We start from the raw sequence: 27,561 nt of genomic DNA, 5'->3' as shown, positions 1-27,561 counted from the left end.
AAAAAATAAAGCTAAAAAAAAAAGAAGAAAAAAACCTTTCCCATCAGAGAAAGAGAGAGATCTCTTTGGAAACATGGAGCTGCTGTGCTGCGAGGTGGATCCCATGAGGAGAGCTCTGCCTGACCCGAACTTGCTCTACGATGACCGCGTTTTGCACAACTTACTAACCATAGAGGAAAGGTATCTGCCCCAATGCTCCTACTTCAAGTGCGTCCAGAAGGACATCCAGCCCTTCATGAGGAGGATGGTGGCCACTTGGATGCTGGAGGTTCGTACACCCCGGCCCCTCGGAGTGGGGGAGGGAGAGCGGCCGCGGGCAGCACCCCGGCCCCTCTCCCTGTGCAGCCCCTCGCTCTTCGGATCACCGGGTGGCTTCTTATTGTCGGTCCCCTCTCCTCCTTGTCCCCCTCCGGAGTTCAGCCGGTGCGGAAAGGGGCGCGGGGGACACCGACAGCCCGCGGGGGAAGTCGCCCCTTTCGAGGGGCTCCGGGAGCGGGGTGCAGGAGGGGAGGAAGGGCGGCGTGGTGGTGGAGGGGGAGAGTTGGAAAAGTAATTTGCAATTAAAAGCAAAGAAAACCCGCCTCCGGGAGCGCTTGTGATTGAGGCATTTCTGGGAAAAAGGAGCAGCACGCGGGGCAGGGCGAGGGTCGGGGGGTGCCCCGCGTTCTGCCCGGCGAGGGTTCCGTGCCCACGTATGCAGTGGGGAGGACGTGCCTTCTTCTCGCCATGTTGCGCTGCATGCGGACTCTGCTTGCAGACGCCGAGCCCGGCTGTCCCCGCTGCTTTCCGGGGGGCTCGGGAGTGCCCCCCGCCCCCGCGGAACGGGACCCCCTGTATGTCGGGGCCGTGGCGCTGAACCCCCTGTTCGCCCCGAGCTTCAGGCGCAGCGGCAGCGGGCCCGGAGCCCCGCAGACTCGCCTTCCTTGCGCTGGCCCCACCAGCCATCCTTTGCCCCTTCGGATCTCCTTTGGGGGGGACCTTTCCCGAGCCAAACTCCGTGGGCTGGAAAGCCCAGACTCCCCGCTTGGTTTTCATGTGCGATTTGTGCTTTTTTTCTGCGGCTATGATTTTTTGTAAATTTTTAAAAGAATTTTGCTGCTCGCTGTCTGCTAAGAGGATCCAGGCGGCTCGAGCTCTCTCCACCCCACCTCGCCCTCGCTATGTCTCCCGTTCTTCCCCCATAACGCGGGATTGGGGGCGCAGGGCTGGGGGACACCCGGCGGGGGAATTTTTACTATTGTCGGAAACGATAGGGGATGGTCCCGGGATGCCACCAACCCCAAAATCGGGACCTCCGGGGAAGTTTTGATATTTTTTATCGATTTTTTGAAAATATGACGAAATAAAAAAGAAAAATTGGGTCGCAAAGGAAAAAAAAAAAAAAAGTCTGAGGTTGCTCGCTTGCTGCTGGATGGGGCTTTTCGGCTCTCCCACATAGTGTCTTGAATTCATTTCTTACTGAATGAACTAAAGGAATGTGAAAGCCGATTGACAGCCTTCCCAGCCTCTCCACAGATCTCCCCCTCCCCCAAAATTTAGCTCCCCGGGAAACAAAAATAGGAGCAAAAGCAAGGGAAGTAATGGTCTGTTTGGTGGGTTCACTTATTTATTTATTTTTCCTTATCTCCTTCTCACTTCCCACCCCTGTTTTCCCCCGACCACCCCATGGTTCCCTCCCCACGTTCCTCACTTGCAGGTCTGCGAAGAGCAGAAGTGCGAAGAAGAAGTTTTCCCTCTGGCCATGAATTACTTGGACAGATTCTTAGCTGTGGTGCCCACTCGGAAGTGCCATCTGCAGTTGCTGGGGGCGGTGTGCATGTTTCTGGCCTCCAAGCTGAAAGAGACAATCCCCCTCACAGCCGAGAAGCTGTGCATATACACGGACAATTCCATCAAACCCCAAGAGCTGCTGGTAAGCAGCCCCGTTCCTCCCTCCTCTCCAGGACAGCACTTTTCTCTATCTGGCACATCACTCAGCACTTCTCCACCCAGCCAGCCCCCACCTTTTAGAAAAACCCGCGCTTTTCCCGCCTTTCTGAACGGCCAGAAAGTGTCGGGGCCAACGCTGAGGGTGGGGGACACCCGCGGGGACATCCCTGTCCTCCTAAGCCGCCTGGCAGTGCCATGCGGCGCTCGGGCTGCTGCCCGCCTTGTGCGCGGGCACGGCGCTGCCGGGGGTTCTGGGGCTGGCGGTGCTGTGGGAGGCTCCGTCCCCTCCGTGTCCCCTCCGTGTCCCCGCCGTGCCCCTACGGGGGACCTCGCCGGGCGCACGTGCGCGGGCGGGCGGCGCGGCGGCGCCACCTGGCGGCAGACACGCGGCGGTGCGGGGCCGGAAAGGGAATCGGAATCGGAATCGGAATCGGAATGCTCGGCCGTGCCCAAGAGGCAGCGGCACCGACTGATGCCCAGAGTTCCACCTGAACACGAGGAAGAACTTCTTCCCTGGACAGTGACCGAGCCCTGAACAGATTGTCCAGAGAGGGTGTGGAGTATCCCTCTCTGGGGATATTCCAGAATAGTCTGGCCACAATCTTGTGCCTTGTGCCCTAGGATAGCCCTGCTGGAGCGGGAGGTGGCACCAGGTGCCCCACTGTGGTCCCTTCCAGCCTGACCCATCCTGTGTGACAAGGCTCAGTTAAATCACCTCGTGTCTGCTGCTTCTCTCAGTTCGGATGCAGTGGAAACAAAGCAGATTGATAATTACTGAAGGAAATAAGTGATGTATACATCATGATATGGAGCACTGGATGTGCACCAGGGTCCCTTGGTGACATGCATGCTAGGTCAGAGAGAAGGCCATAGCCATCTGAGTTGTTGAAGAATTTTTCCTATGAATCACTGGGAATTCCCCCTGGGGAGGGACTGGTGTTGATAGCTCATGCTTCCACAGAGTTAAAGAGCCTTGCCCTCAAACCCTGCCTGGCTGTCAGGGCCAGGAGGTGTCCCCTTGGTGGTACAGATGGGCAGGGGAAGTGCCGTGGTCCCCACGTGCAAATATGCAGAGCAGTGTCCCTACCTTCTTGTGCCATGTGGATTTGAGCATGTGTTTAAAGTGCTTCCTTGTATTTGGTCCTCTGGGTTGACTGTTCTCTCTCAAAACCTGTCACATCAGTAATGCTGGGAAGAGCAGGCCTTGAGTTCACATAATCACCGTTACGTTCCAACATTTTACATGTTTTCTGGAGAAATTAAAAAATCCCGTCTGGTTTCTGCAGCCTTTTGCATATATGTGAGATTTTTCAGACCATGAAGGGCTCTGTCATAATCCAGCAGGAATGTCTGTAGGAAAGTAACTTGCTGTTAAAGTGGGCATCTATTCAGGGAAACGACTGCAGAAATGGCATTGTGGGGTCCATGTTTATGGTTTCTCAGCAACGCTGGTTGACGTCTCTGCGGCTGCAAAATTAAAGGACTTTTTTTTTTCTGACTTGCAGCTCTGTCAGCTCAACTGGGGCTCCCCATCACACTGAGCTCCATCAGGCATCATCAGGACTTGGGAATCAGTGCGTGGAATTTAGTTAATAGCTAATAATTGACGGATGAGACAAATGTGAGCTGGAGGCTTGAGCTTTGCTCACTCTGTGGGGCACTGTAAGGTGTTCAGAACTCAGTTTAAATGTTGAAACATGCAGGTCATGCACCCCATGGCTGGATCTAGCCATTGGGTGCTGTTTGCACATGGAATCCCATTTCAGGGAATGGCTGGTAGTTATGTACACGCCCAAGCTTTCATTTGATTGCAGTGGGAGTTTTGGGCGTGCAAAGAATCTGGGAACGGCTCCTACGTGATATACTGGCAGATAATTTACACAGGTTACTTCTTGGCTGTGTTGTGTGTGTTTCCTTTCTGCAGAACCTCTCTTGGAGTAGTTTAAGCACCATCAGATTTATTTGCAGGATCATTGGAGTACAGTTTTGGGAGGCAATGCCATCAAGCCAACTTCCCCAGTTTTGAAAAAATGGAATGTATATCTAGGTTATTTTTGTGCATGGCTGTCCCTAGGGCTTTAAATGGCTATAAAGTAAGGACTATAGCCATTTAAAAGAAGTTACTAGGAAAGGACCTCAGTGACCTTGGCAATATCTAATTGCAGTCTAAACTTTCTGGGTGGGCATTCAGCACTGGATTAAAAAAAAAAAATTGAACCTTGGCAGGAGCTGCCAGGTCTCATTATTTTCAGTAGAGCCTGATATTTCTGGTGTTCAAAAAAAAATAAAAAATAAAGTCAACAACTTCAAAGCAGTAGCAGCATATGGAAAAAAGGGTTTGAGCAAAACAAATTTAGCAGTGATAAAGTTATAATAAGAAATAAACAGAGGTTTTTTGTAGGCTTGCTTATGTCTTTTCTTCTGTTTTGCTCTCCCTGTCCTCTCTGCAGGAATGGGAGCTGGTGGTGCTGGGGAAGTTGAAGTGGAACCTTGCAGCCATCACCCCACACGATTTCATTGAACACATCCTAAGGAAGGTGCCTCTCCCTAAAGACAAGTTGCTTTTGATCCGGAAGCATGCACAGACCTTCATCGCCCTTTGTGCCACAGGTAGGCTCAGCTGCTCTGCCTGCTGCTGCTGCTCACAGTGTGGTTGGAAGGGCAGATTTGTTTCTGGTGGTGCTTCATCTCCTCCATCCTTACATGATGTGGGAAGAGGAGCTGTATCCCACGGGTCTGTTTGCAAAGGGTGTTGTGAATCAGCCCAAAACTGTGCATTGGGCAAAATTCTTGTAGTAGTGACCTGTAGTGCAGCTGACGTGTGTGGTGCTTTTGCAGTGAAGTCTTGTAAGGCTGGATTAGAGCATCCTGGGTTTTATTTTGCCCATTCAATGTTTCTTTTAGAGGGCCACAGATCATTTGTAAGGACAGCTCCAAATACAGAAGCTGTTATGGCACATTAGCCCAAGATGTCTTGAGCTGATGCATTGCATAAATGCGTTCATAAACTTTTCATTAACTGTATTCTTTTCATTATCTGGATCCAGATAAAAGGCAAAATTGTATATTTTAGCATTTATGTGATACTACCACATTCCTGAAGCCCCAGAAATTATAGTTTAAAAGGTAATTACTCTTTCAAAAAAAAAAAAAGGATTCTTTCCTAGCTTCACCCCAAGAAAGCAGTGAAACTACCATGTTTCGTAGGGAACCATTGCACTCCCATTTTGTCACATGGCTGAATGCAGTTTCTAAAGATTTCTGTGAGAATAATTGCCTCTGTAGAAGAGAGGCTTTTTAATTTTGACCTGTCTGTAAAACTCTGGGGGGTTTTTTGTGTGTTGTTCTTTGGGTTTTTCTTGCTTCGGTTACTTTTACAAAATTGGTGTACTCTGAATTTTCATCCAAAGGGTTAATGGTAAGACTACGTTTTAGAAGTTAGACCTGGACTAAATAAACAGCATGCAGTGTTTTCCAGAGTCATTATCAAGTAGTGGATGGCTCAGTGTTTGAATTCACCAGTTTGATATACCTAGTCCTTTGTGATAGGAACTGTTCTGCCTGTATGTTTGCAGAGGTGAAGGGAAGATAGGGTGCAACTTCTGGGTTTGAATGCCTGGTTCTTGTATATAAGACGTAGTGACTGCTTTTACAATGTTGGCCAATTTTTCCTGCCTCAGTTGATCTGTTTTAGAGATTGGTATATGGGCTGTGTTAGGGTAATTCTCATTGTAATTCTCAGTCAAAACTCAAGACCTTTTGGTTGCCATGATGCTCAGACCTTCCCTTCTTTTCCCACTGCTGCATGATCCTTTTCAGACCAAAGACCACAGGACTCAGTAAAAATATTGCTCAAATTCTGCAGGATCACTCTTCGTGATTTCTTTGCCTTCTCCCCTTACTTAGGATGCATTCACTGTTCTGCCTTGTGTGATATGAAAAAGATGGTCTTTCCCATGGACATTTCCCTGCATCTTCACACTATCAGCCATCAAACTCAAATACAGCTTCGTGTTGCCTTTCAAACAAGACAATCTTCCCACTCTTTTCTTGTTTTCACTTGCTCGAATAGAGTTTTGGTTTGTTTTCTTTTTTATCCAGTACATCATTTTCTTGAGAGCCCTAGAATTTCATTATGATTTAGCATTTCAAATTCTAGTCCATAATCCTTTGCCTTTAAAGTTTTCCATATAACCAAACCATTGCAAGACATTGGTCCATGAAAGAGTCTCCAAAGTCCATGGTTTCTTTCCACTCCATGGTGGTTAGCTCCATGCTCTAGAAGTCCTTTTACTGAGATCCAGAGCAGTGCCCCCTTTCCAGCCTTCAGCCCAGTCATGAAGTTCCCTGGTGTGTGTCCTCCATGTGATCTGCTTGTCATGTTGTATGTCTCCAATGCACGAAATGAGGTCCTTTGTGTAGAGTTTAAGGAGACAACAAATCAAGAGTTTCTTCCCTTGAAAGTGAAAGACATAATTGCTGAGTACAGAGCTTCCCACAAGTAGGGGCACTGTAGTGCTGGCTGGAGATTTCCTTTTCTTCTCGTGCCATTGTCCACAGACCACTGTGTAGTTTTGAGGAGGACCCACAATGCTTTTTCCTTTTAAAAGCAGAGATCTTACCCAGGCACTCAGTACCACATTCCCACATTACCTGTGAGCTGCTACCTCTATTTCCATTGTGGAAATATTGTTCTGACTACAGAATTTCGCTTTCACTGCCACTCTTTGAAGAAAAAACCCCTTCTCATCAGACTTCCCTTCCAGATCCAGTTGTCATTTCCTTTTCTTGTCCTGTTTGTTGCAGAGCTCTCATCAGCCGCTCTGTTTCTTCTTTCTCTTTTTCCTTCAGAGCTGCTGCTCTCTGCCAGCCCGGGTTAAGCCTGGTGTTTCATTTCCCTGTTTGCCTCCTTTCAGTAACAGGACCTTCTCTGACATGTGGCTCCTCCCTCTTCCCTTGCTCCCCATGTGTGTTTTTAGCCTGGGTTTGACTCTTTACTATTCCCAAAGCTGACCTGGCTGCCTGGCTAATAGCTCTGGTCTGGAGCACAGCAGTGAATCTCTTTCTATTTCCTGATTAATCTCAGCACAGCTTTCTCTGCTTTCAAGTACTTTCCTTGAAAGTGTCATGCAAAATCTGGCATATTTTGAACTTCTCTCCCCCAGCCTTAGATCTTCTTCAGCAACTGCTCCATTTAATTTCCCAGCAAAAATGTTTTACCAGAAATTCCCAGGTGTTCCCTGCCTGTACAGAGCTGGCTTTGATCTCAGTCCTGCAGCACTTAGTGTCAGCAAATGAAGAGGGAAGCAGCCATGAACAGTTACTGGGTGTTGTGCTGGATGGTGAGGATCATGGTGTGATACTCATCACTGTTCTCCTTTCCATCTGAATGTTCCTCAAAAGGAGGTGATATTCTGTTCTTCTGCATATTCCTTTCAGTCATGTTTGGTCACTTTGGCATGCTCTCTGTTTCTCTGCCTTTATTTTGAGCCCAGTTCCTGAACCAAGCTGCGTGGATATAAACCCATGGCCTCTCTCCAGTCCTTGCAGTGATTAATGATTCACATGAGCATGACTGGAACTTTAATGTTTCCCTCTTTGCCCTTGGTCCCATTGGAACATACGGCTGTTGAGCAGGACAGAAGCTTGTGTGTCTCCCTGAATAAAGTTTTCTCTTTCATTGCTCTCCACTCGCAAAGGTTTCAGGAGCCTCCAGTTCCATTAGGAGGGCATGGAAGTGGCATTTTCCTCCAGCTGCCTTGTTCACTGTACAGTAAGAATGCATAGATGGACACTATGTACTGGCATGGCCTGATCTGTCACTGTGTCATTGTTTTCTCATCCCACTGGTGGCTTCCCTGTGCAAGACAAAATTTCCTTTAGACCACTTCTGGATTTTCAAGGCACCAAGAGGATGCATTTGGGGTCTTTAAGTGGTGCTTATGGCTTCTCTCTTATGAGGAGAGACTGAGGGAGCTGGGATTGATTAGTCTGGACAAGAGAAGGCTGAGAGAGAATCTCATTAATGCATATAAATATCTTAAAGAGGGTGTCAGAGGATGGTGCCAGGCTCTTTTCAGTGATGGCCAGTGACAGGATGAGGAGCAATGGCCGTAAGCTGAAACACAAATTCCACCTCAGCTTGAGGAAGAATTTCTGTATATTAAGGGTGGCGGCTGCCTAGGGACGGCTTGGAGCCTGCCTCTCTGGAGAGATTCCAAACCCACCTAGACATGCTCCTGTGTCACCTGCTCCAGGGGACCCTGCCTTGGCAGGGGTGTGGACCGGGTGATCTCCAGAGGTCTCTTTCAGCCCTAATGATTCTGGGATTCTTCAGCATGGGACGTTCCTGTTCAGCTGTGAGCCCAATAGAGACCATCCTTGTTTTGCTCTCTGGGATTGTGTTGCTTTTCCACCCTCCATCTCTTTACTGCTCTGCACCCTTTTTTCCTCTGTTGCTTTGCACAGTGCTGCACAGCTTGGAAATGTTCTCTCAGGGGTTGGCCATTTGCCTGTGCTGAGCTCCAAGCCAGAGAATCACTGCTGGAAGGAGTGGGAGAGGACAGTAGTTACAGAGGTGTGTGCAGAGCCTGCCACACTGCTGCTGGAAAGAGATCTGTGCATTATTTCCTTACACTTGGGTGTGCTCATCATTTTTTCTTGCAGCCTGTTCAGAGTCGCAGATGCACTTGTGTTACACTCTCCTCTCAGAGCCTGTATATGCCACAGTTTTGGTGCAGGACACCCCTTTTTTATGTGAGAGCCTGTAAGGGAATGATTTTTGAGAGAGGGTGGCCTGTGCATGACAGGTTTTCAGAAAGAGGAGCTGTAATGGAGACACTCATCTCTGTGAGGAGCTTCACAGGATTTTAGTTGAGTGGCAACCAAAATTTGGAAGCAGAAGCTTTTGCAGACTTGCAGAGATAGAAGGCAGCTTGTGTGAAACCCTGGACTCAGTCCTTTGCGTGGTCTTTTCGATGCCTCAGCTGAGTCCAGTGGCAGGTGGGATGTGTCCATGGTGGATCCAGCATCTCAGGCCTTGGGGCCTGTGTCAGCACAGAGGCTGAGAAAGAGCAGCAAAATGTCAGCTTTAAGTCAGTCTCATACAGTGTGCCAAACCTCTGCCCACTATTTCTGGGACATTAATCATCTACACTTGAAAGCTGAGACGGCTTTTTTTAACTTCTGGGCCAAATCCTGCATCCTTCTTCAGACAGACATTCTGTGGAAGTCAATGGGAGTGTTGTCTGAGCGAGGACTGCAAGATGAGGTCTGCAACCCTGGTAGAGGTCTACAGGGTGACCACACAGAATAAGGCCTGTTTGCTCCTCAGCATTCCTGCTGGGCAATTCTACTCTGCATCTCCTTTTCATCCAGTGTAAGTTACTGGAGCCTGGAAAGTGTGATGCAAGTTTTATTTGGGACCTGCTCTTTGCAGAGGGGAAGAATGAAGGCTGTAGAGGCTTCTTTATGTAAATGTCTTAAGAAAGAAAATACATGTTGCAAAGTGGCAGTGTTTGCAGGAACTTCTTGCATAGCAGAAGAAAGAATAATGTGCACTAATTTATTGCTAGACAAAAGAAGAAGCTCTTGCTTATTCCAGCTCATATCAGTATATTGAACTTTCCAGCCAATGGAGGAGCCACAAGAACTAAGGAAGTGCCATCAGCAAGTAGTCAGGGCCTCGGGAATGTTTCTTGACCATCAAGTCTGGCAAGAGGAGGTGGAAAGAAAAAAAGAAAGCATGTGCTGATGCAAGCTGGCATCACTCTGGAACTGCCAGAGGAACTGCCCTCATTTCTACCAGCTGCAGGTCTGATGTGTTGGTGGTTCAGGCACTAACATCATCCTCATCCTTGGTTAGGAAGGTGTAAAATAAGTGCAAATGAAAACCAGTGCAAAACAATTGTTCAGAAATAGTATTTACCATCAACTAATGAGCATGTTGTTGTGAGTGCTCCTACTTTGCATAGGTTGTTCAGTGTGTTTCCCTGTCTTTACCTCTCTTGGATGGTTGTGATGAAGCATTAACATTTAGGAGACTTCAGACCCATTTGTATAAAGGCCAAATGCTGTTTGCTTTACAAGAGGAACAGAATTAGATGTCTGCCCTCCCACCTACTCAAAGGATAGAAGCACTTCTGCATCCTGGTTTACTTGAAAGTTTTGTGTCTTTGAAGGGCTGAAGAGTCATTTGGTTTTGCCTTTAAAAGTAAAAATATTTAATGTCAGGAAAATTTGCAGTGTCTTGGAGAAATAAAAGAGGAAGAGAAAAAAATGGCCTCTGCAGATACAACCAAACATTAGAAAAAAAAAATAGTATCACACTGACTCTGGAATTGCATTTGAATCAAAGCAGACAAGAATTAAATTCACTACTTCCATTGTTTATCTTAGACTTTTCTTTTAAACTTAGACGGTTAAATATAGATCCATGCTTGTCTTCATAGACAGGCATTGTCTGGGTGAAGTCTGAGGCTGGCTATGACCATTATCTACATAATTTTAACGTATCAGTATGTGCTTTTCCGATGGAGGTAACATACCTTTTTTTCCTCCCTTTTTCCCCCCTGCCATGGGAAGAATTACCTTCCTTATGACAGCAGTTTCCTACTCTGTAAATAAATACCTATCAAATTACAGAGATGAAAACTGGCTGCTGAAAAAAAGCACAACCAGCAGCCAGATCAGTAAAATGGGTTGTTTTAAGTAGGTAGAGTTCCCCCACCTGACTTTGACACACTGAGTATGTTCAGCCTGGGTATTTGTCAGTGCTCTTCTCCTTCCGACGGTTTTATTTGTTGGCTGCAAGTTAAGGCTTCCCCTTGCAGGACCTCTCTAGGTTCCTTCCTCCAGTTCCCTTCTGCTTTGGCCTGACTGTCAGCCTTGCATTTTCCTGACTTGAAGGCAGTGAAGACCACTGGACTGGGAGAGAGCCAGCAAAACAGCTCAGCCGTGGTGCTCGCAGTCCTGGAACCTCAGCGTGGATTACGTGTGCTCCACTGGCAGATAAACCTCGTGCCCTGGCTGTGTCAGCTCCGGGCTGAAAGTGGGGGACAGGTTCAGGGTACCCTGAATTTGCTTGATGACTCTGGCTGGCTGGTCCACAGGTGGCTGTGTTTCAAAGGGTGCTTTTTCTTGCACTGCCTTTTTTTATTCCCAGCGCTGAAGTCAGTGGGGTTGTGCAGGGCTGGTCACTTGTTTTTGAGGTAGTTTGGGAAATAGGTGATATTAAAATTGGGATGGGGTGGTTTCTTGTGTATATTGCCTGGGAATAGAAAGTAAAACAAGTTTTACTTTTTAACAACCCAATGTCTTCCCTTGAAGTGTTCATGTGCTCAGATTCTCATGGACACGCGCTGTGGCACTGCTTCTCTAACTTATAATGAGACTCCTTTGTACTTTTCCCATGGAATGGCATAATCACAGAATCAATTAGGTTGGAAAAGACCTCTGAGATCATCGAGCTCAACTATAAACCTATAAATCACAACAAAGTTAAAAGTCAGAGCCATGCTTTAGAAGCAGGCTCTGGGTTTGTGTTAGTCAAGTTTGCACACAGAAGGATTTAGCCCATAGCCTTGCTTCAGATGTCCAGGGAGAAGTGCTATTTATAAAATTCCAAGTGCCCAGTAAGAAGTGCTTTCTATAAAATTTCCCCTGTAGTTCAGATTTCACCATCTCCTACAAGAATTTGCAGTAAATGCATATGTTTCAGCTCACATTTTTAGGTTCTCTCTCTGTGCCCCCATCTTTTTTTTTTTTTTTTTTCATCTCAGGGCAAATTTTTGACCTAATTTGGAGGGGGGACAGTTTTACCTGGGTGAAAACTGAGTGAGGATGGCGAGGCTTGTCTTGTTGTCAGGGTAGAAGCAGAGATAGAGGTTTATAATTGAAAATAACATGTAAAAACTTGTTTTGAATTTCTCAGTGGAATCTAAGAGACTGGGGGGGCGGTTCTGCATCCCCTCAGATACGGTACTTAATATTTATGCTTTCATTGCACCTTGACAAACATTCCACGTAGTTATTGCTTTGCTTGAATATGGAAATATGTTAATTATGGCCTTTATTGCGCTGCCTGCTCTTTTCCTCAGCCTTTTCTATTCAACCCTCTAGGTGGCCCAGCACAATGTGGCTTCTTTTCTTTCAAAAGCTCTTTCCACACTAATAGGGTCCAGGGTGATCTGGAGAACCATGTGCACAAAATTGGTGCACCACCCCCCATTCCTTTGTGGGCATGTCAGGTTAAATTCATATCAGCAGGGGGGTCACTGCCATGATTTTCAATAGCTCGAGATGAGGTGATGACTTCAGACAATGGTGCCACACTCTCCAGTTGGAGACACTTGCCTCACCAGTTGCAGTAGTTAATTAATATGCTAAAAATAGAAGCCAGTGATACAAATTGCTGCCTGTTGTACAACAAAGACGGGGCATGTGTAGCTTTGATAGCCAAGTTTATGGTGCTTGTTATGGAGGGAAGTTAGTTTAGAGCTAGAGGCAATGTAAGACTTTCTGGATGCTGAGCTTTAGTCAGTCTGGGCCTCTGGCCATTCGCTTGCTGTCTCATTTGCATTATGAATGACATTAAGGGAGCTAACAAGGTTATTGGGCATAGAAATGTTCGCATGTGACCCCACGTGGAAGCAGACCTACAGCAGTGCTAGTTGGCAGGGACACTGTGCCTCTTTATTCAGCTTCCTAGGAAGACAGTTTCTGGGAGTGGATCTAAAATCAGCCACGAGAACATCGATGTTCAGATAACGTGGAGATCATGATGTGAGGCAAGGAATTTCAGAGAGCAGGTGGAGCTGTGTCTTTTGCTCAGCCGATTCTGCCTGGACATGGCACCTCCCTGCACCATCTTTTTACTACATCCTGCCTGAAACTCAGGACAAGTAGGGAAAATTATAGAAAATCAATTGCTACCTGTAGTTACCGTGCATAAGTGAGAGATGGTTTGGTACGTCCAAGATCAAACATGGAATTTGCTTCCCAGCTTAGGGGTGTGGTTATCCCTTATGTGTGTTTATATAAATCCATGTGAGGTAAACATGAAAATGGTTTTGATCATCGAATTTTTAAGCTTGAAAAAGACCTCTAAGATCATGGGCTTCAACCCTAACCCAGCACTGCCGTGTTCACAACTAAACCATGACTTCAAGTGCCACATCTGCATGTTTTTTGACTATTTCTGGGGATGGTGACTGCACCACTTCCTTGGGCAGCTGGTCCAATGCCTGATCACCCCGAAGAAATTTTTCCTAATCTCCAATCTAAACCTCTTCTGGCACAACTTGAGGCTGCTTCATCTTGTCCTTTCCCGTGTTCCCTGGGAGCAGAGCCTGACCCACCCCTGGCTGCACCCTCCTGTCTGGGAGCAATAGTGAGCAATAAGGTCCCCCCTGAGCCTCTTTTCCTCCAGGTTAAACACCCCCAGCTCCCTCAGCTGCTCCTCATGAGAATTGTGCTCCGGCCCCTTGCCCAGCTCTGTTCCCTCCTCTGGACACACTCCAGCTCGTCAATGTCCATCTTGCAGTGCCAGGCCCAGAACTGGGCACAGCACTTGGGGTGAGGCCTCCCCAGTGCCCACGACAGGGGGACAGTCACTGCCCTGCTCCTGCTGGCCTCACCATTGCTGACCCAGCCCAGCAGCCATTGGCCTTCTTGCCCACCTGGACATGCACTGTGGAGCAGCAGGCCCAGGCCCTTTCCTGCTGGGCTCTTCCCAGCTGCTCTTCCCCAGCCTGGAGCTACTGGGGGTTGCTGTGACACAGGGGCAGGACCCAGCACTTGCTCTTGGTGAACCTCATCTCTCTGGCCTGTCCAGCCTGTCCAGATCTCTCTGCAGAGCCTTCCTGTCCTCAAGCAAATCAACACTCCTGCCCAACTTGGTGTCACCTGAGAACTGACTGAGGATGCACTCAATCCACTCATCCAGGTCATTTATCAAAGACAACTGGCCCCAGCCCTGAGCCCTGGGGGACACCAGTGGTGACTGGCAGAAAGTGCAATCCTGGAGGTGTAATTCCCATTCCCTTGCCATGTGCTGAGATCAGCATACTCAGGGTTGTGTCCTGCACTGAGAATTTGGGAGTCAAGGTTCTCCTGTTGTCTCACTCTTTAGTGGGGGGCAATATAATTTAATTTCCAAAAGTCAACTTTCCTATCTACAGCGGGTTCTTACTATTACAATAGTGCATAAATTATTATTTTTATAATAATGACATTCCATATTCCTTTCTTCAGCCAGTGGGAATTTGCCCCTCCAAAGTGTCTGTCTGAGTGTGATGTCTGGTAGAAAGCAGCATGCAGTGTTGAGCTTTCAGGTGGGAACCTTCTGGTGGCTTTGTGAGACAGAGAAATCCATGTCAGGGTTTCAACTCCTTGTCTCCCCACTTCTAACACCCCCATTCTGGTCCATCTGGGTGAATATTATGTCCCAAGTGCCTTCTTACTGACTGCTTCAGTCCCAGTGATATAATCCAGCCTGGAGAAGAACATGCTGCCTCCACATCTATTGAAGTATGTGCCAGCTCTGAGTTTGGGAGGCTGAGAACAGCTCTCCATGTGTCTTAAAACCTCAGTGGTTACACAGACATCAGCAGGGTTATAGAATTTGTGAACAGATGGGATTTGGAATCTGCAGCAGGACAGTTTTCTGTAATCTGTTTCTATTGATGTAATGTATTGCTTGTAATTTATTTCTTACTATGTATTACTTCGGTTTACTCTTCCTTCTGCTCCAGTTCCCCCAGCTGAAAACTGGCAGAGAAAGGTTTGCTAATACTGAAAATTGGTAGAGAAAGGTTTGTCAATGAGTTATTGTTGAACCAAAGAACTTGCAAATCAAGTTTTAGGAACACATCAAGATGTGGGAGATCTGATATTTAGCAGGATAAACTAGTGCTGATAAACCCGTGTCTGTGGCAGTATCATAAACCATAAAATTGCATTATAAAGATGACAGGATTTTATTTTAATTTCTCTTCTGATTTGACATATGTGTAAGAGGAAGTTCTGAAGTGTATTTTCAGGTTGTTTATTAAGAAGTAGTAGTAATGACAAATGCGATCCTTGTTCTTCGATTTCATAGCTGTGGGCTGTAAGTGTTCTCACTTCCTAATTGCTAAGGTAGTAAAGATGAACCATTAATTAAAATCTCTTTCCTGGACAGGTCTTTAAATGCTCAAATTAATTTACTCTTTAAAAATTGACGTGACTAAAAATCTCATTTTGGTCCTTTGTGATACCTTATTCCAGTTTTCTAGTTAGACAGAGAGGTCTTAAGTGACCAAGACCCAAATTTCTGACATAAATTACAGGAAGCCTCCTTCTTCTCTTTCCTGTTCTTTAAAACTAAGGAAAGACTATTAAAAATTGTCCAGGTTTACTTTATGCATCAGTGAGAATAAAAGACTGAACCGCATTTCCATTTTAATTTGCAGGTCTCTTCCCCCTCCTTTGCTTGTGATGAGCAGTGTGACTAATGAGCTCCATGAGACCAAAAAGAGTGGCACTTTTCCCTTTCTTCTACTTCCCCATGTTTTATTCTTGGGTGTGGTTTTTTTATGTTGCTTGCCTCTGATGTTTTGCAGCTTTTCTGGTCTGGGCTTGGACTAATTCCCAGATCTGTTCTTGCAGATTTTAACTTTGCCATGTACCCACCATCAATGATAGCAACTGGAAGTGTGGGGGCAGCCATCTGTGGCCTTCAGCTCGATGATGGGGACAGTCTCACGGACCTCCTGGCCAAGATCACAAACACAGATGTGGTAAGTGTTCCACATTCCTCTTCTCCTTTCACTTCCCAAGGTGTACTGGAGAACTGGGCCTGATCTTGATGACTGAGTGGAGCAAAGGAAGGGGTTGCTTCTGCAGGGCGTGAGTTGCGGGTGTGGACCCAGCACTTTGGTTTGAGTCTCCAAAGCTCATTGATTTCCTGGAATTCATTTTTTATTTAGGCTTGGTGGGGAGAGCCTGCTTTGCCTGCCCAGGCTGATGGTCCAGCAGGCTGAGCCTCCTCTGGAGTCCTGGGTGATAGGGTGAGCAGGCAGCATTCCCTGGGGCATAAAGCAAATCAGGAGGTGTTGTGCTGCTGTTGGTCCTGTGCTTGCAACCTTGAAATGGCTCTTCTGGCTTCTCTCAGGAATCACCTAAAAATTCTTGGCTTGGAAGAAATGAATAATGAGCTAATTTCAAGGCAGGATGTGAAACAAGCACAATTCAAGCTGTCTTTAACATGTGCTAATTTATTGGTTTTGATTCACAGAGTAAATACATGGCATTATTACATCTTTGACAGCACTGTTAAATGAAGATTTGGGTTTGTGATTCGGTTAAAAAGGAGTAATTAGTCCAGGTTGCTTAAAAGGGGAGAATTTTTATTTTTTTTTTTTTTTTCTTACAATCAAATTGATCCTAATTTTCAAATGCAATTCTGGGGTTTCCCATTTATTTTAATTTTAATTGGATTTGCACAGAAAAAGGAATATTGCTAATTCAGAGTGCTTGAAGTCTAAACCGTAGAATGGCCTGGGTTGGAAGGGGCCTTAAAGATCATCTCATTCCAACCCTCCTGCCACAGGCAGGGACACCTGCCACTATCCCATCTTGCTCAGAGCCCCATCCAGCCTGGCCTTGGACACTTCCAGGGATGGGGCAGCCACAGCTTCTCTGGGCAACCTGTGCCAGGGCCTCAGCACCCTCACAGGGAAGAATTTCTTCCTCATATCCAATCTGAATCTCCTCTCTGTCAGTGTGAAGCCATTCCCCCATGTCCTGTCACTCCAGGCCCTTGTCAAGAGTCTCTCTCCATCTTTCCTGTGGGCTCCCTTCAGGCACTGCAAGGGCACAGTGAGGTCATCCCAAAGCCTTCTCTTCTCCAGGCTGAACAATCCCAATTCCCTCAGCCTTTCCTCCCAGCAGAGCTGCTCCATCCCTCTGATCCCCTTTATCCATCTGAGAGTAGGGAAACCTGTGCCTGAGAGAATTGTGTGTAAGCCCTATAAGGCCCTTTTGCTGCGTCTTGCAATTTGGAAATATTTTATCAACTGTGCTTTTCTATCCAGATTATTTAAGTCTGAAAGAAAATATCTACAAAAACATCTTAGTTCTTAAGTGGTTAGAAGATGGGGTTTTAATTTTGCACTGAAAATGCCTCCACGCCTTTTCTTTTAAATGTAGCAGGATTTTTTTTGTCAAAAGTGTGCTTTTTGCCATCCTGATGAAAATCTTCCCAGATCTGACTGAGTCTGCATTTCTTCAGAAGAAAAAATTAATACTCTTCCCAAATAACAAAGACTCCTAACATTTTACTCTTCCGATCTTCTCTCCAAGAGTCTGTCAGCATTGGGTAGAGACCAGCTTCCTTCTCTTTGCTCCTGGTCTCAGCCCACAGCAGCACAAACTATAGAGAAGGGTTTCACTCATCCCCCAAATCAGAATAAACTCATGACAAAAGGAGCTTCAGGATAATTTAATTGCTAAAAAATATAAGCCTTTGCAGAAATTAGAGGTGCTTTTATTTTTTTCAAGGTGTTGTCCTTTGTGAGGAAGAGGTAGCCTTAACTCCCTGCAAGCTTTGAACCCTCAGCCTAACCAAAGGTTGCCAACATTTTTGAGTTTGGGCAAAATAGTGTATTTTTCGTTAGCCTGCTGTTTCAGTTTGGGAGAAATATTTTGCTAGGTGTTTTCTCTGTGAGTTTTGCATTGGAAAAATACAAAAGGGGCCAATACTGGCAACTTTCATCCCACATGAAAAAGCTTGAGAGAGAGAAAAGCAACTGAAAATGGGACTCAGAGAAGCATGGGGCAGGCTTAGCAATAGGTAGTAATACCAGCCTCATATGTAAAATGTATTGTTGGAAAAAACCTACTGTCTGGATTGTGTAAGAGGTGGCCCAAGGCTGTGTTAAAGAGTAAAGACTATTGTAATACATTTTACACTGGGACTTAATTAAAGTTGAATGAAGAGCTTCAGTTCTCTCACTTCCAAATTTCTGATGCCTGAGAGCTGTTCCTGCAGTGGCACAATTAATTCATTGTCACTGTGTGAATGATTTTGTTTTCCAGTGGGGGCTTAGGGAAGAAGGAGAAATGAGAGTTCCTGGTCTTTAGGACCATCATGCGGGAGAAAAGTGGGGAAGTCATAGAAATTAACAGTTCTGCAGAGGAAAACCTTCTGGCCCCCTATGCCTCATGGTAGCCCACAGGAACCATCAGGCAGCTGGGGAAGTCCTTCGCAGCCAGAGGGTGCCAGGGCTTCTGCTTCATTTTTGTTTTGGAGCATGTAATTGCTTAGCATGGAAACAGATGATAGGACTTTCCCATTGGCTTTTCAGAAAATGTCACTGTCTGAGGTGAAGCATGAAAAATCTCAGCTTCGAAGCTGCAAGCAGATGAAAAGGAAGAATGGTAATGAAACCGTGATGCAACTTAAGTGCAATGAGCTTTTCTGAACTTTCACTGTTTTATAGTGATAACTTAAGGGTGCAGTTTATTTGCTGGGAAATAGCAGCATTAACCAAGAGGCTGAAATCAGTGGTGTTTTTTTAGATTTACATTAGTGTAACTGAGACTGGAGTTGGGCATTTACAACTAAAATTAATGTTTTTAATGGATGTTTCATTAAGAATTAGACCAAAAATACATTATTAATAAACAACATGTAAATTAGAGCCCAGCTGTTGGGTAAGCAGACAACCAGCAAGAGTGTTTCTTTCAAAAACACGTTGGTGTTGGATATCCTTGCATGAATCCAGAGCAGTGCCCTAGAGTTGAGATGAGGCTGTCCAAGGCATCCTGGACTGTTATTTTAGGGATAACAGTTAGTTCTGGTAAATAGCTGCCCCGGGCTGTTTGGTGAGGGTTGAATCACAGGCTGGAGAAAGTGTGACAACAGGGCCAGGCAAAGCCTGGTTTCATTACTCCTTCCACCGACCTAAATAAACAGCAGGGAGCTGCTCTTAGAGAAGCTCAGCAGCCTGAAGGGTAGTGAAAGTAGCTCTGCATGGTGCATCTGAGCTGCCTTCTCTGATTGCTGCTGTCCCTAAGAGCCACTAAGAGCTAATCCCACACAACTGAGGGAGAGGTTTCTCCCCCTCTACTTTGTTCTTGTGAGGCTCCACCTGAAATATCGCATGCAGTCCTGGTGCCCCCAACATAAGGAACTGTTGGAGCAAGTTCAGAGCAGGCCGCAGAATTGATAAAGGGAACTGGAGCAGCTTCCCTGTGGAGACAGGACAGGAGAGTTGAGGCTGTTCAGCTTGGAAAAGAGAAAGTTGTGTGGAGACCTCAGAGCAGCCATTCCAGCATGAATGGGCTACAGAAAAGCTGGAGAGGTGTTGCAGTTCGTTTTGGGGTGGGGCACCCCGGGGAGTCCCCAGAGGGCCCCCTAGGCTGTGAGCTGGCTGGCAGCAGCAGACAGGCAAGGAGACTCCACATGGCTTCTGAGGATGCTGATCAGATGAAGGTTTATTTGGGGTCCCAACCCTGGGAACAGCATGGCTACTGAGGGAAAAGGGGGGAAGGGGGAAGGAGGGGGAGCCGAGGGGAGGGAAGGGGCAAGAAGAGGGGAAGAGGCTGAGAGAGAGCAAGGGCTAAGAGACCGACTGGTTTTATAGTACAGCTTAAGAGGGGAATTGAAGTGGGCGCGGAATCACATTGGGCCAATGGGGTGACAGATACAGGATGGTTCAGGGCAGGACCACAGGCTTAGAATATACCATACATTTCGGAGGGGTGAGACAGGGCATACCATTTAAACAAAATGGAATACAACAGAGAGGGACTTCTCATGAGGAACTGTAGTAACAGGACAAGGAGGAATGGCTTCAAATGGATAGGGAGTAGGTTTAGATAGGTTATTAGGAAGGAATTAGAATTAGAATTAGAATTAGAATTAGAATTAATTAGAATTAGAGAGGGTGTTGATGCCCTGGCACAGGTTTCCCAGAGGAGCTGTGTCCTACGCATCCTTGGAAGTGTTCAAAGCCAGGTTGGATGAGACTCTCAGCAACCTGGTCTAGAGCTAGGTGTCCCTGCCCATGGCGGGGGGCTGGAATTCTTATTATAAAGATCACCTTTAAGGTCTGTTTGAACCCAAACCATTCTGTACCTCTGATTCTAACTTCACACAGCTCTGAAGGATGGGGATTGCATGTTCCAGTTTGTTCTGCTGTCAGCGGCTGGGAACATTTCCTTTGTGGTTGCTTGCAGAGAGGCTGGTGAACAAAGACTTAACAGATCTACTGGCAGGAAGCCTCAGAGCTCCCTGTGCATCTCTTGGTGGGTCGTTGCAAAGGAAAAACAAACAACTCAGGAAGTCAGGAATTCCCATAGCATCCCAGACCAGCACTCCAGTTCAAGCAGTATCCTGTCCCTGGTGGAGCCAGATGCTTTGGAGGAAGATACAAGCATCCCCGCTGTGCACAGTTATGGGATGTGAAGAAGGATAGCTGAATGGGTAGGGCATGTTTTAAGACCTTGCAATCAGTATTGTGCTTTGCTTGAGACCTTTCTTGGGTAAATCTATTCCCTCACCTCCTGGAAGAGCAGCCATCCAGGTTGCATCTGGATGACACACGGAGTTGGTCTCTCCAGCATCAGCAGCCAGGGAGAGTTTTCAGGCAGAGCCAGTGCCTGTATGTGGGCAGAAGTCATCTGTAAAAGTCTGTTCCCAGATGGTAACTGGTGTATATTGAATGGTTTGGAAAATGTAAAGCGTACTTAAGGGCCTGAAGTAAAAAAAAAAAAAAGAAAAGCAAGGAACCAAGAATTTTTTAAAGGCTTGTCGAAGCAGCTGGCCGTGAGCCCTTAAAAATGTGGAGTGGGGCTGTTTTGAAGACTGGATCCATAGTAATGGCATTTAAAATACCTCCACTTACATGTGCCACATATGTCAGTGCTGGAATTTTTTTTCTTATTCCCAAGAGCAGAGACATCCCTTCATAAAGATCTGCAGATTTCTGCACAGAAATGGAAGTGAAGAGCCACTATGCTCAAGAATTCAGAGCTGTAGTAAAAAAAAATGAAATCTATCTTGAATGGATCGCATTTGAACATTGTCCCTAGAGCACATACACCATTTATCCTCTCTTTTGTAGTGTCTAGGGCCTGTGGTTTTGGAAGCAAGAAACAGGACTCGCTGTATCTTATCGTGCCTTATTTGTTGCAGACTGCATTTTGTATGCAAGGAAACAACAGGCGAAATAGCCTCCCAGAGAAAGGAAGAATGAGATAGTTTCCTAAGTTGTCTTTGCCTGAGTTGGCAGCTGCTCCATTTCATTCAGCTTTTTGTTCCCCAGTGAGTGCTGTGCGTGTGTAGCAACAATGGGGTGATGCAGTGACACTGCGGGCTCATGGCGGAGTTCCGTCGGGTCTGTTGGCAGGCGCGGCCACGGCCAGCGCGCCAAGGGGAGCCAGGCCCCCGAGGAACGGCTCTGCAGCCCCCAGAGCGGCTCCCATGGATCAGCCACTCAGGCAGGGAATCCTTGCTTGGCTCCTGCAGCTCTGTGTAGTGCAGGCAGGTCCTCCCAGCTTTTTGAAAATCCCCTTTTTCACTAAACACTCAGAGTGTTTGTTACAACAGCATAAATCTCACACCTTTTCACGTTTTCAACTTTCCACCTTTCCACCTTTTCACATCCTCAAAGTATTACTCGGTAGAGATTGCTAGAAATCCCAAGTCACACTGAGCAAGAAGTATCATGACATCTGCCCCTGCATCACCCTGCTGGTGTGTTGGCTTTACTCTCCGTTTTCCCAGTTCTGAAAACATTGTTCTCTCCTGTTTGCAATGAGAAATACCCACAGCAGCAACAGGAAACCAGCAAACTAAGTGGTGAAGCAAACAGTGGAACTGAATCTAGAAAGGACGCTGTTGATACTGCTGAAAAGACCAAAAAGTTGCAGAGAAAAGTGCCCTATATTTCAGATTCTTAATGTTAGTCACATTATTTATTGCATTATTGCAATAATCTGGCAATGGTAAGTGGAGAAGCTCTGGCATGAATTAGTTTTTTGCAGGTTTTTTTGTTTGTTTTGTTTTTGAATGAGAAGTCCTTGTTAGTCCACATGAGGTGTCCTTTGGAACAGCAAATTACTATTTTCTGTACTTCCAGTTGGAAAGAGACATAGACACCTGTGAGTGATGCTCTTTGTTACAGTAGCAAAAACATACATTCAGGAGGGAAAATAGTTCTGTTTTTTTAACTGCATCCATTAGATGTGAGATCACTGGAAATACAATAAATGGATAAGATATTCTCACAGCAGCTTTCCAGGGTCTTGCTTTGGAGAAGGTCAGTGAGGCAAAGGCCAGTGCTCAGCACACAAAGGCCCCACTTTGGGAAGGAACCCCTGTTTATGTCAACAATGAAGCATGTGCTTTGGAGAGATCTGAATTGGGGCTTAAATGTGAACCAGTGGAGGAATGCAGCCAGCTTTTGTGTGTAGGAGTACAGATGACATGTTCCACACTGGAATTTATGTAAATCCCAGTTCTTTAATGCATGTCTGATTGTTGCTTTCTTAGATTATCCAAGCAATGAGTACATGACAAATGAACAGTACTGTAATTTTGGGTATTTCCAGCATCCTTTCCATTTATCAAACCAGATCCTGCACTAAAAAAAGTCCTTTTCTGATTTTCCTTTTGCAAATAGTTTTAAGAAAGAAGAAGAGATTGGGGGCCTTAACACTTATTTGTGAAATAATTAATATATATGTGGAGAATTAACCACCCTTCAACACAAAAATGCCAGAAGGCTTTTTCAATATTCCCAGCTGTGGGATTTTGGGCAGTGCAAAGCAAGAGCCTGTTGGTTTACTTGAGTTGGGTTGAGTGGCAGGCCTTCCCTCATAGCTTGCCAATGAACCATAAATGCCAGTTTAACACTGGAAGCTGGAGGCCAGTATAGGACATACATATACCACAGAAATGTTGAAAAGTTCAAGAAAGTGAATTATGTGTAATATTCTGCAGAATAGGGTTTGTGCTTTCTTTCAAGATTGTCATGAATGGAAATTGAAATCTTCAATGATTATTGACTTGAATAAGTAGCTCATGCCATAGAGCTGCTGATTGTTCCTTCCAGTTATTTTCACTGCCAGCATTTCTATCATAGCCATGAGGCTGCCCCTCCTCAGACACAGGAGAGTTTTCTTTTCCTTCAAATGCTTTTCAAACGTGCTAGTAAAATCACCTAGGGATGAAAGAATTTCAGAATGAAAAAAAAAAAAAGAAACCCCACAGTTAATTGCCTTTTTAGTTCTGTACATGCTGAAGTATAAATAAAACTATGGAATGGAAAGTACCAGAACTATTTTAATCATTAAAACTACTAGACCATATAGAAGAATGGGGAAGTTAATCCATGTGACACACACTTTAAAAAGTTTTTTATAAAAACAACAAAGGCAAACCCTGCAGTATTCTGAGGGAATGGCCTAGTCCTTGTATTGAAAAATCTGGGGTCATACTGCAGTGCATTATAGTGTTCTTTCAAGGAAGATTTGTTGAAAATAATGCCATTCATGGGGTTTTTTCTTTGATATGTTCTTAAAACTTCATTCTCTGTCGTCAGAGCCATCTTCAAGAGTCACTTGCAAAATGAAAGTCCACCAGTAAAATATGTACACGTGCAGCAAATTCCCATGAAACTTGGAGGGGTTAAAAATACTGTGTCATGGGAAGGTTGGGCTGTTTGTCCTGATGGGTTTTTAGTAGTTTTTTTGTATCATGTCCCTTAACTTTGTATTGGCAGAAAGTTCCAGTTATGCCATCATCTTTACTTACCTAATCACACTGTGACAGCTGGGCTTATAGGATACTCTAAATTAGGGTTTTTTTTCCTTTCACCTGAGAGATTTAACATCCAAGGAACTTTAGTATGCAAATAGCAACACTTTTTTGGAAAACTGTTTCATGCTGAATGCAGTGGTCTGGTAATTTGTAGGTTTCTTTGTTTTAAAGAATTCGGTGTTTTTAAGCTCAAAAAGTGTAGACCAGAGAAGTAAAACACAGTGGCCTGTGGATTCCCATATGAAATAAAATCCATGTGACAATTCCAGTAGAGGCCAATTTATAGATTTTATGAAGACAAAATGAAGACACCAGAAATGACCCATTTCTCTATAGGGTTACCTGGAGATCTCAGCCTCTTCATGCCTGAAATGAATCATCACACTGCCTATCAGAAGTTTACACAGTGATGGTGTAAATGACCATACATGAGGGTGTTTAGGAACAGACAAAGCTGACTCCAAATGCTTGAGCCCCATGTTCCGCATGTCACCACCCTTCCTTCCCCAAGCCTGGCTGCAAGGAAATTGCCTCATTAAGCTTTTCAGACTGAAGCTGCTTAAAAAAAAATCTGGTTTGTTTTCAGAAGGACACAGTACTTTGAAACTGTGCTTTAAAACAGAAGGTTCTTACACCCAAAAAAAGCACATTAGGAGTGTTGTCTGTTACAAGAGTCTCCAAACTGGTGCCCCCACACTTGAAAATGCCTTGACCCACACGGTGATTTGTTGTCATTGCCCTCTTACACACAGGTGAATGCTTACAATGGACCTAAAGCCTTCCCTAGCTGATAATGGGGGATTTTTTTTTATCTGAGGACAGGATTTTGCAGCCAGCAGCTGCTGGCTAGTAGCCAAGAAAAATGGGTGTTCATTACCTACCGAAGCCAACTGCACCCATCACGAACGTCAGTGTCACCAGCGGAACAGATCGTCTTCACCGGATGTGTTTTTCCCAGACCAGCTGGGATGACAAATCAGTCCTCCACGTATGAATATTTCAAACTCTCCCCAATAACCAGGTACTGTGTAGAAAAAGGGGGTGTGTTGGTCAGGGCCCAGCTCCTCAGTGTTACAGTCACATCCTTTAATGGGTTGACAAGTGCCTGTGGAACCCTGTGGAGGTCAGTGCCCCATTCTGGTCTTCAGCTCCCCCGCCTGACAGTGGGGATGGTGATGCTCAGTCTCACCACCCCAGCCAGATGCTCTGGGGCCTCTGGTTAAAACACTGTGCTGTCAAAATCCTCCTACCAAACCCTGTGTTGCTCTATTCCCTGAAGACTTCTGGAGACACCCAGCTCTTAGGCAGGCTGAGGCCCCAGGAAGTTTAGTTTTAGTGCCTTTTCCAGAAGGACTCCTCAGGGTTGCCTTTAGAAAATGCCATCTCTTGTAGCACCACGTGTCCCCCTGCACAGTGTCAGTTTGATACTCCCAGTGCCAGCACACTGAACATGGCTGGCATTGTGTTCATACAGTCTCAGCTTGGGTTTTATTTCTAAGTTTCTCCTGTAACTCAGGGTTTGTCAAGGTTTTCTCACATTTTTTTTCTGGTTAAATTACCACATATTTGGTCTTCCAGTGTATTATCAAGAGTGTGGAACATCCTGTAAGTATTTTAATAGTCCCCTTCATCGCTGTGTCTGGTTTAAATGGTGGTGAATCCTTCGTATTTATTTCTGTATTTATACTTCATGTTTACTGTGGGACTCCTGATGGACAGGCTCCCATATTTATGTTGCTGTACTGTACCCTGCTGTTTCCCTGAATGTTCTTAGTTTGTCTCTGCGAACCAGTTTTGTGCTCAGAAAATTATGGGACATGGTACTCATTGTTCTGGTTGTCAAGGTGGTATTTGCTCAAAGGTTGGACTCAATGATCTCAGAGGTCTTTTCCAACTTAAATGATTCTACAATCAAAGATCAGTAAAATATTAAGATTTAGAACCTTATAAATACAGCATGAACAATGTTTGACCCAGGGAGTTTGTACACAGTGATTACCTCTCAGAATTCAAGGTTGATTTGTGTCAGAGCAGGCACTTCTTGGAAACACCTGACTGATGCTCTTCCAACTTCTTCTAGCTCAGTAAGGAAAAAATAACCACCTTTATCTTTACTAATAGATAAATTTGCTTTCTTTTCTGTAGGACTGCCTTAAAGCTTGTCAGGAACAGATCGAGGCGGTGCTTGTGAATAGCCTGCAGCAAGTCCGGCAGCAGCAGCAGCAGCAGAGCAACCCCTCCAAGACAGTGGATGAACTGGACCAGGCCAGCACTCCCACAGATGTGAGAGACATCAACCTGTGAGGACGTCAGCACACAAAGTCACGCTTGCTCCCCCAGACCCTTTATTTTTGTTATTATTTTTAGAGTGAAATTTTTTTTTTAATCTGCTCCCACATAGAACATATTTAAAGCTCTTTTAGGTATAAAGAAAAACAAAAAAAAAAGTACAAAAACCAAATAACGAAAAAAAAAGGCATTTGGTACCTGTGATGTTCTACAGAAGGGAATCCCACGATATATTTGGTAATTGCTATTTGATTATGTATCAGTGAAATTAAATGCTTATAAAAGCATACAAAGTAGCTAGATCAATGTAAGCCTGCATTTGTGGGAACAAAGTAGAGTATACCTGTCTGTGTATTATGAACTAGTGCATACACCCCTTTTTTAGATATAAGAAAGGAATTGTGTGTGCGATTTTATGGCTTGACTAGATTGCAAAGCAATAGAATAAGGGGTTTAGGGCAAAGTGGGAAAAGATCCCTGAAGCAATTGAACCATTTTGAATGCAGAAGAGATTTGCTGATCTGTCACCTCTGTTATTAGTCAGAAGTGTTTGTTGGATCTCTATATGTTAGTTTTGTTTACTCTTGCTGTCTGTGGTAGCTGCTACCTAAGAAAAAGATGCTTTATTTTACCAGCCAGAAGAGCAGGTGTCTTTTGGGCTTTTTAGTTGATTTATTTTTCTTTTTTTTCCCCCACAACTTCCCCTCTGCCCCTCTTGACTTTTTATCTACTTTGCCTTCCGAAATGGTTAATTCTAAACACAGCAGCATCTTTGGCATGAGGGCAATTCCTTTTACCCAGCTGTGGGCCAAGCCAAAGTTCCCAAGCGTTCACGCTCAGTGGGGGGAATGCACGCATTAATCCCAACCTGTTGGCTGGGCAGACCACCTCCAACCTTTGGATTGCAAGATGTGGTGGATCATCTAGGGAAAGCATTATATTCCTACACAGTGCTAATGCTTCATGTCCATCTTAATGTCTGGCAGTTTCTTAGCTTGGCCACAAAGACATTTAAATGATGCTCTGTCCATCTTCCCTTGTAATAGCCCCTCACTGTGTTAAAGAAGATGGGGTTTGGTTTGCTCCCTTGTCTCTCTTTTCCCCCACTCCCCCTGCACATTTTTTCAGCATTTCATTAACTTTATTGATCTACAGTGAGCGTTTTTGTAAACCATTTCATTCAAAAAGCACTTTGAAAATTGTTCCTAAGGGATTAAATGAGATGGTTTATGACAATTTTGCCAAGGAAAAAAAAAAAAAAAAAAAAAAAAAAAAAAAGGAGAAAAAAAAGGAAAATAAAGGAGACACAAAAGTAAGGCTTTGTATAGCTTTTTATAGTCAATATTTTCCAGTATTTGGTGTACTCGGTTAGCTGTGGTGTTGCTGGAAATACCAACACCTGCTTCAGATGACATTCCTGTCATGACATTCCGGATAAAAGCCTGACCATCTGTATTGTTCAGTGTCACAGAAGGATCTTAATACCACCTGTGTGTTTATCTATGGACAAGGAAAGAAAACTGCTGGTGCAACAG

General features: G+C 45.3%; 1 protein-coding gene across 1 annotated transcript; it reads left to right on the top strand.

The window, feature by feature from the left end:
• On the top strand, positions 1 to 27,321 carry CCND2 (cyclin D2). The gene is made up of 5 exons (XM_041487510.1): positions 1 to 268; positions 1,697 to 1,912; positions 4,380 to 4,539; positions 15,577 to 15,707; positions 25,883 to 27,321. The coding sequence occupies exons 1-5, from the start codon at positions 74 to 76 to the stop codon at positions 26,039 to 26,041; spliced, it is 861 nt and encodes a 286-aa protein (XP_041343444.1). The 5' UTR covers positions 1 to 73; the 3' UTR covers positions 26,042 to 27,321.
• Positions 27,322 to 27,561: the final 240 nt, after the last annotated feature.

Source organism: Pyrgilauda ruficollis, unplaced genomic scaffold (genome assembly GCF_017590135.1).
Source record: "Pyrgilauda ruficollis isolate IOZ18807 unplaced genomic scaffold, ASM1759013v1 scaffold80, whole genome shotgun sequence".
In the NCBI taxonomy this organism is placed as follows: domain Eukaryota; kingdom Metazoa; phylum Chordata; class Aves; order Passeriformes; family Passeridae; genus Pyrgilauda; species Pyrgilauda ruficollis.
The sequence above is the reverse complement of the archived record's forward strand: the minus strand, read 5'-3'. Positions and strand labels throughout refer to the sequence as shown.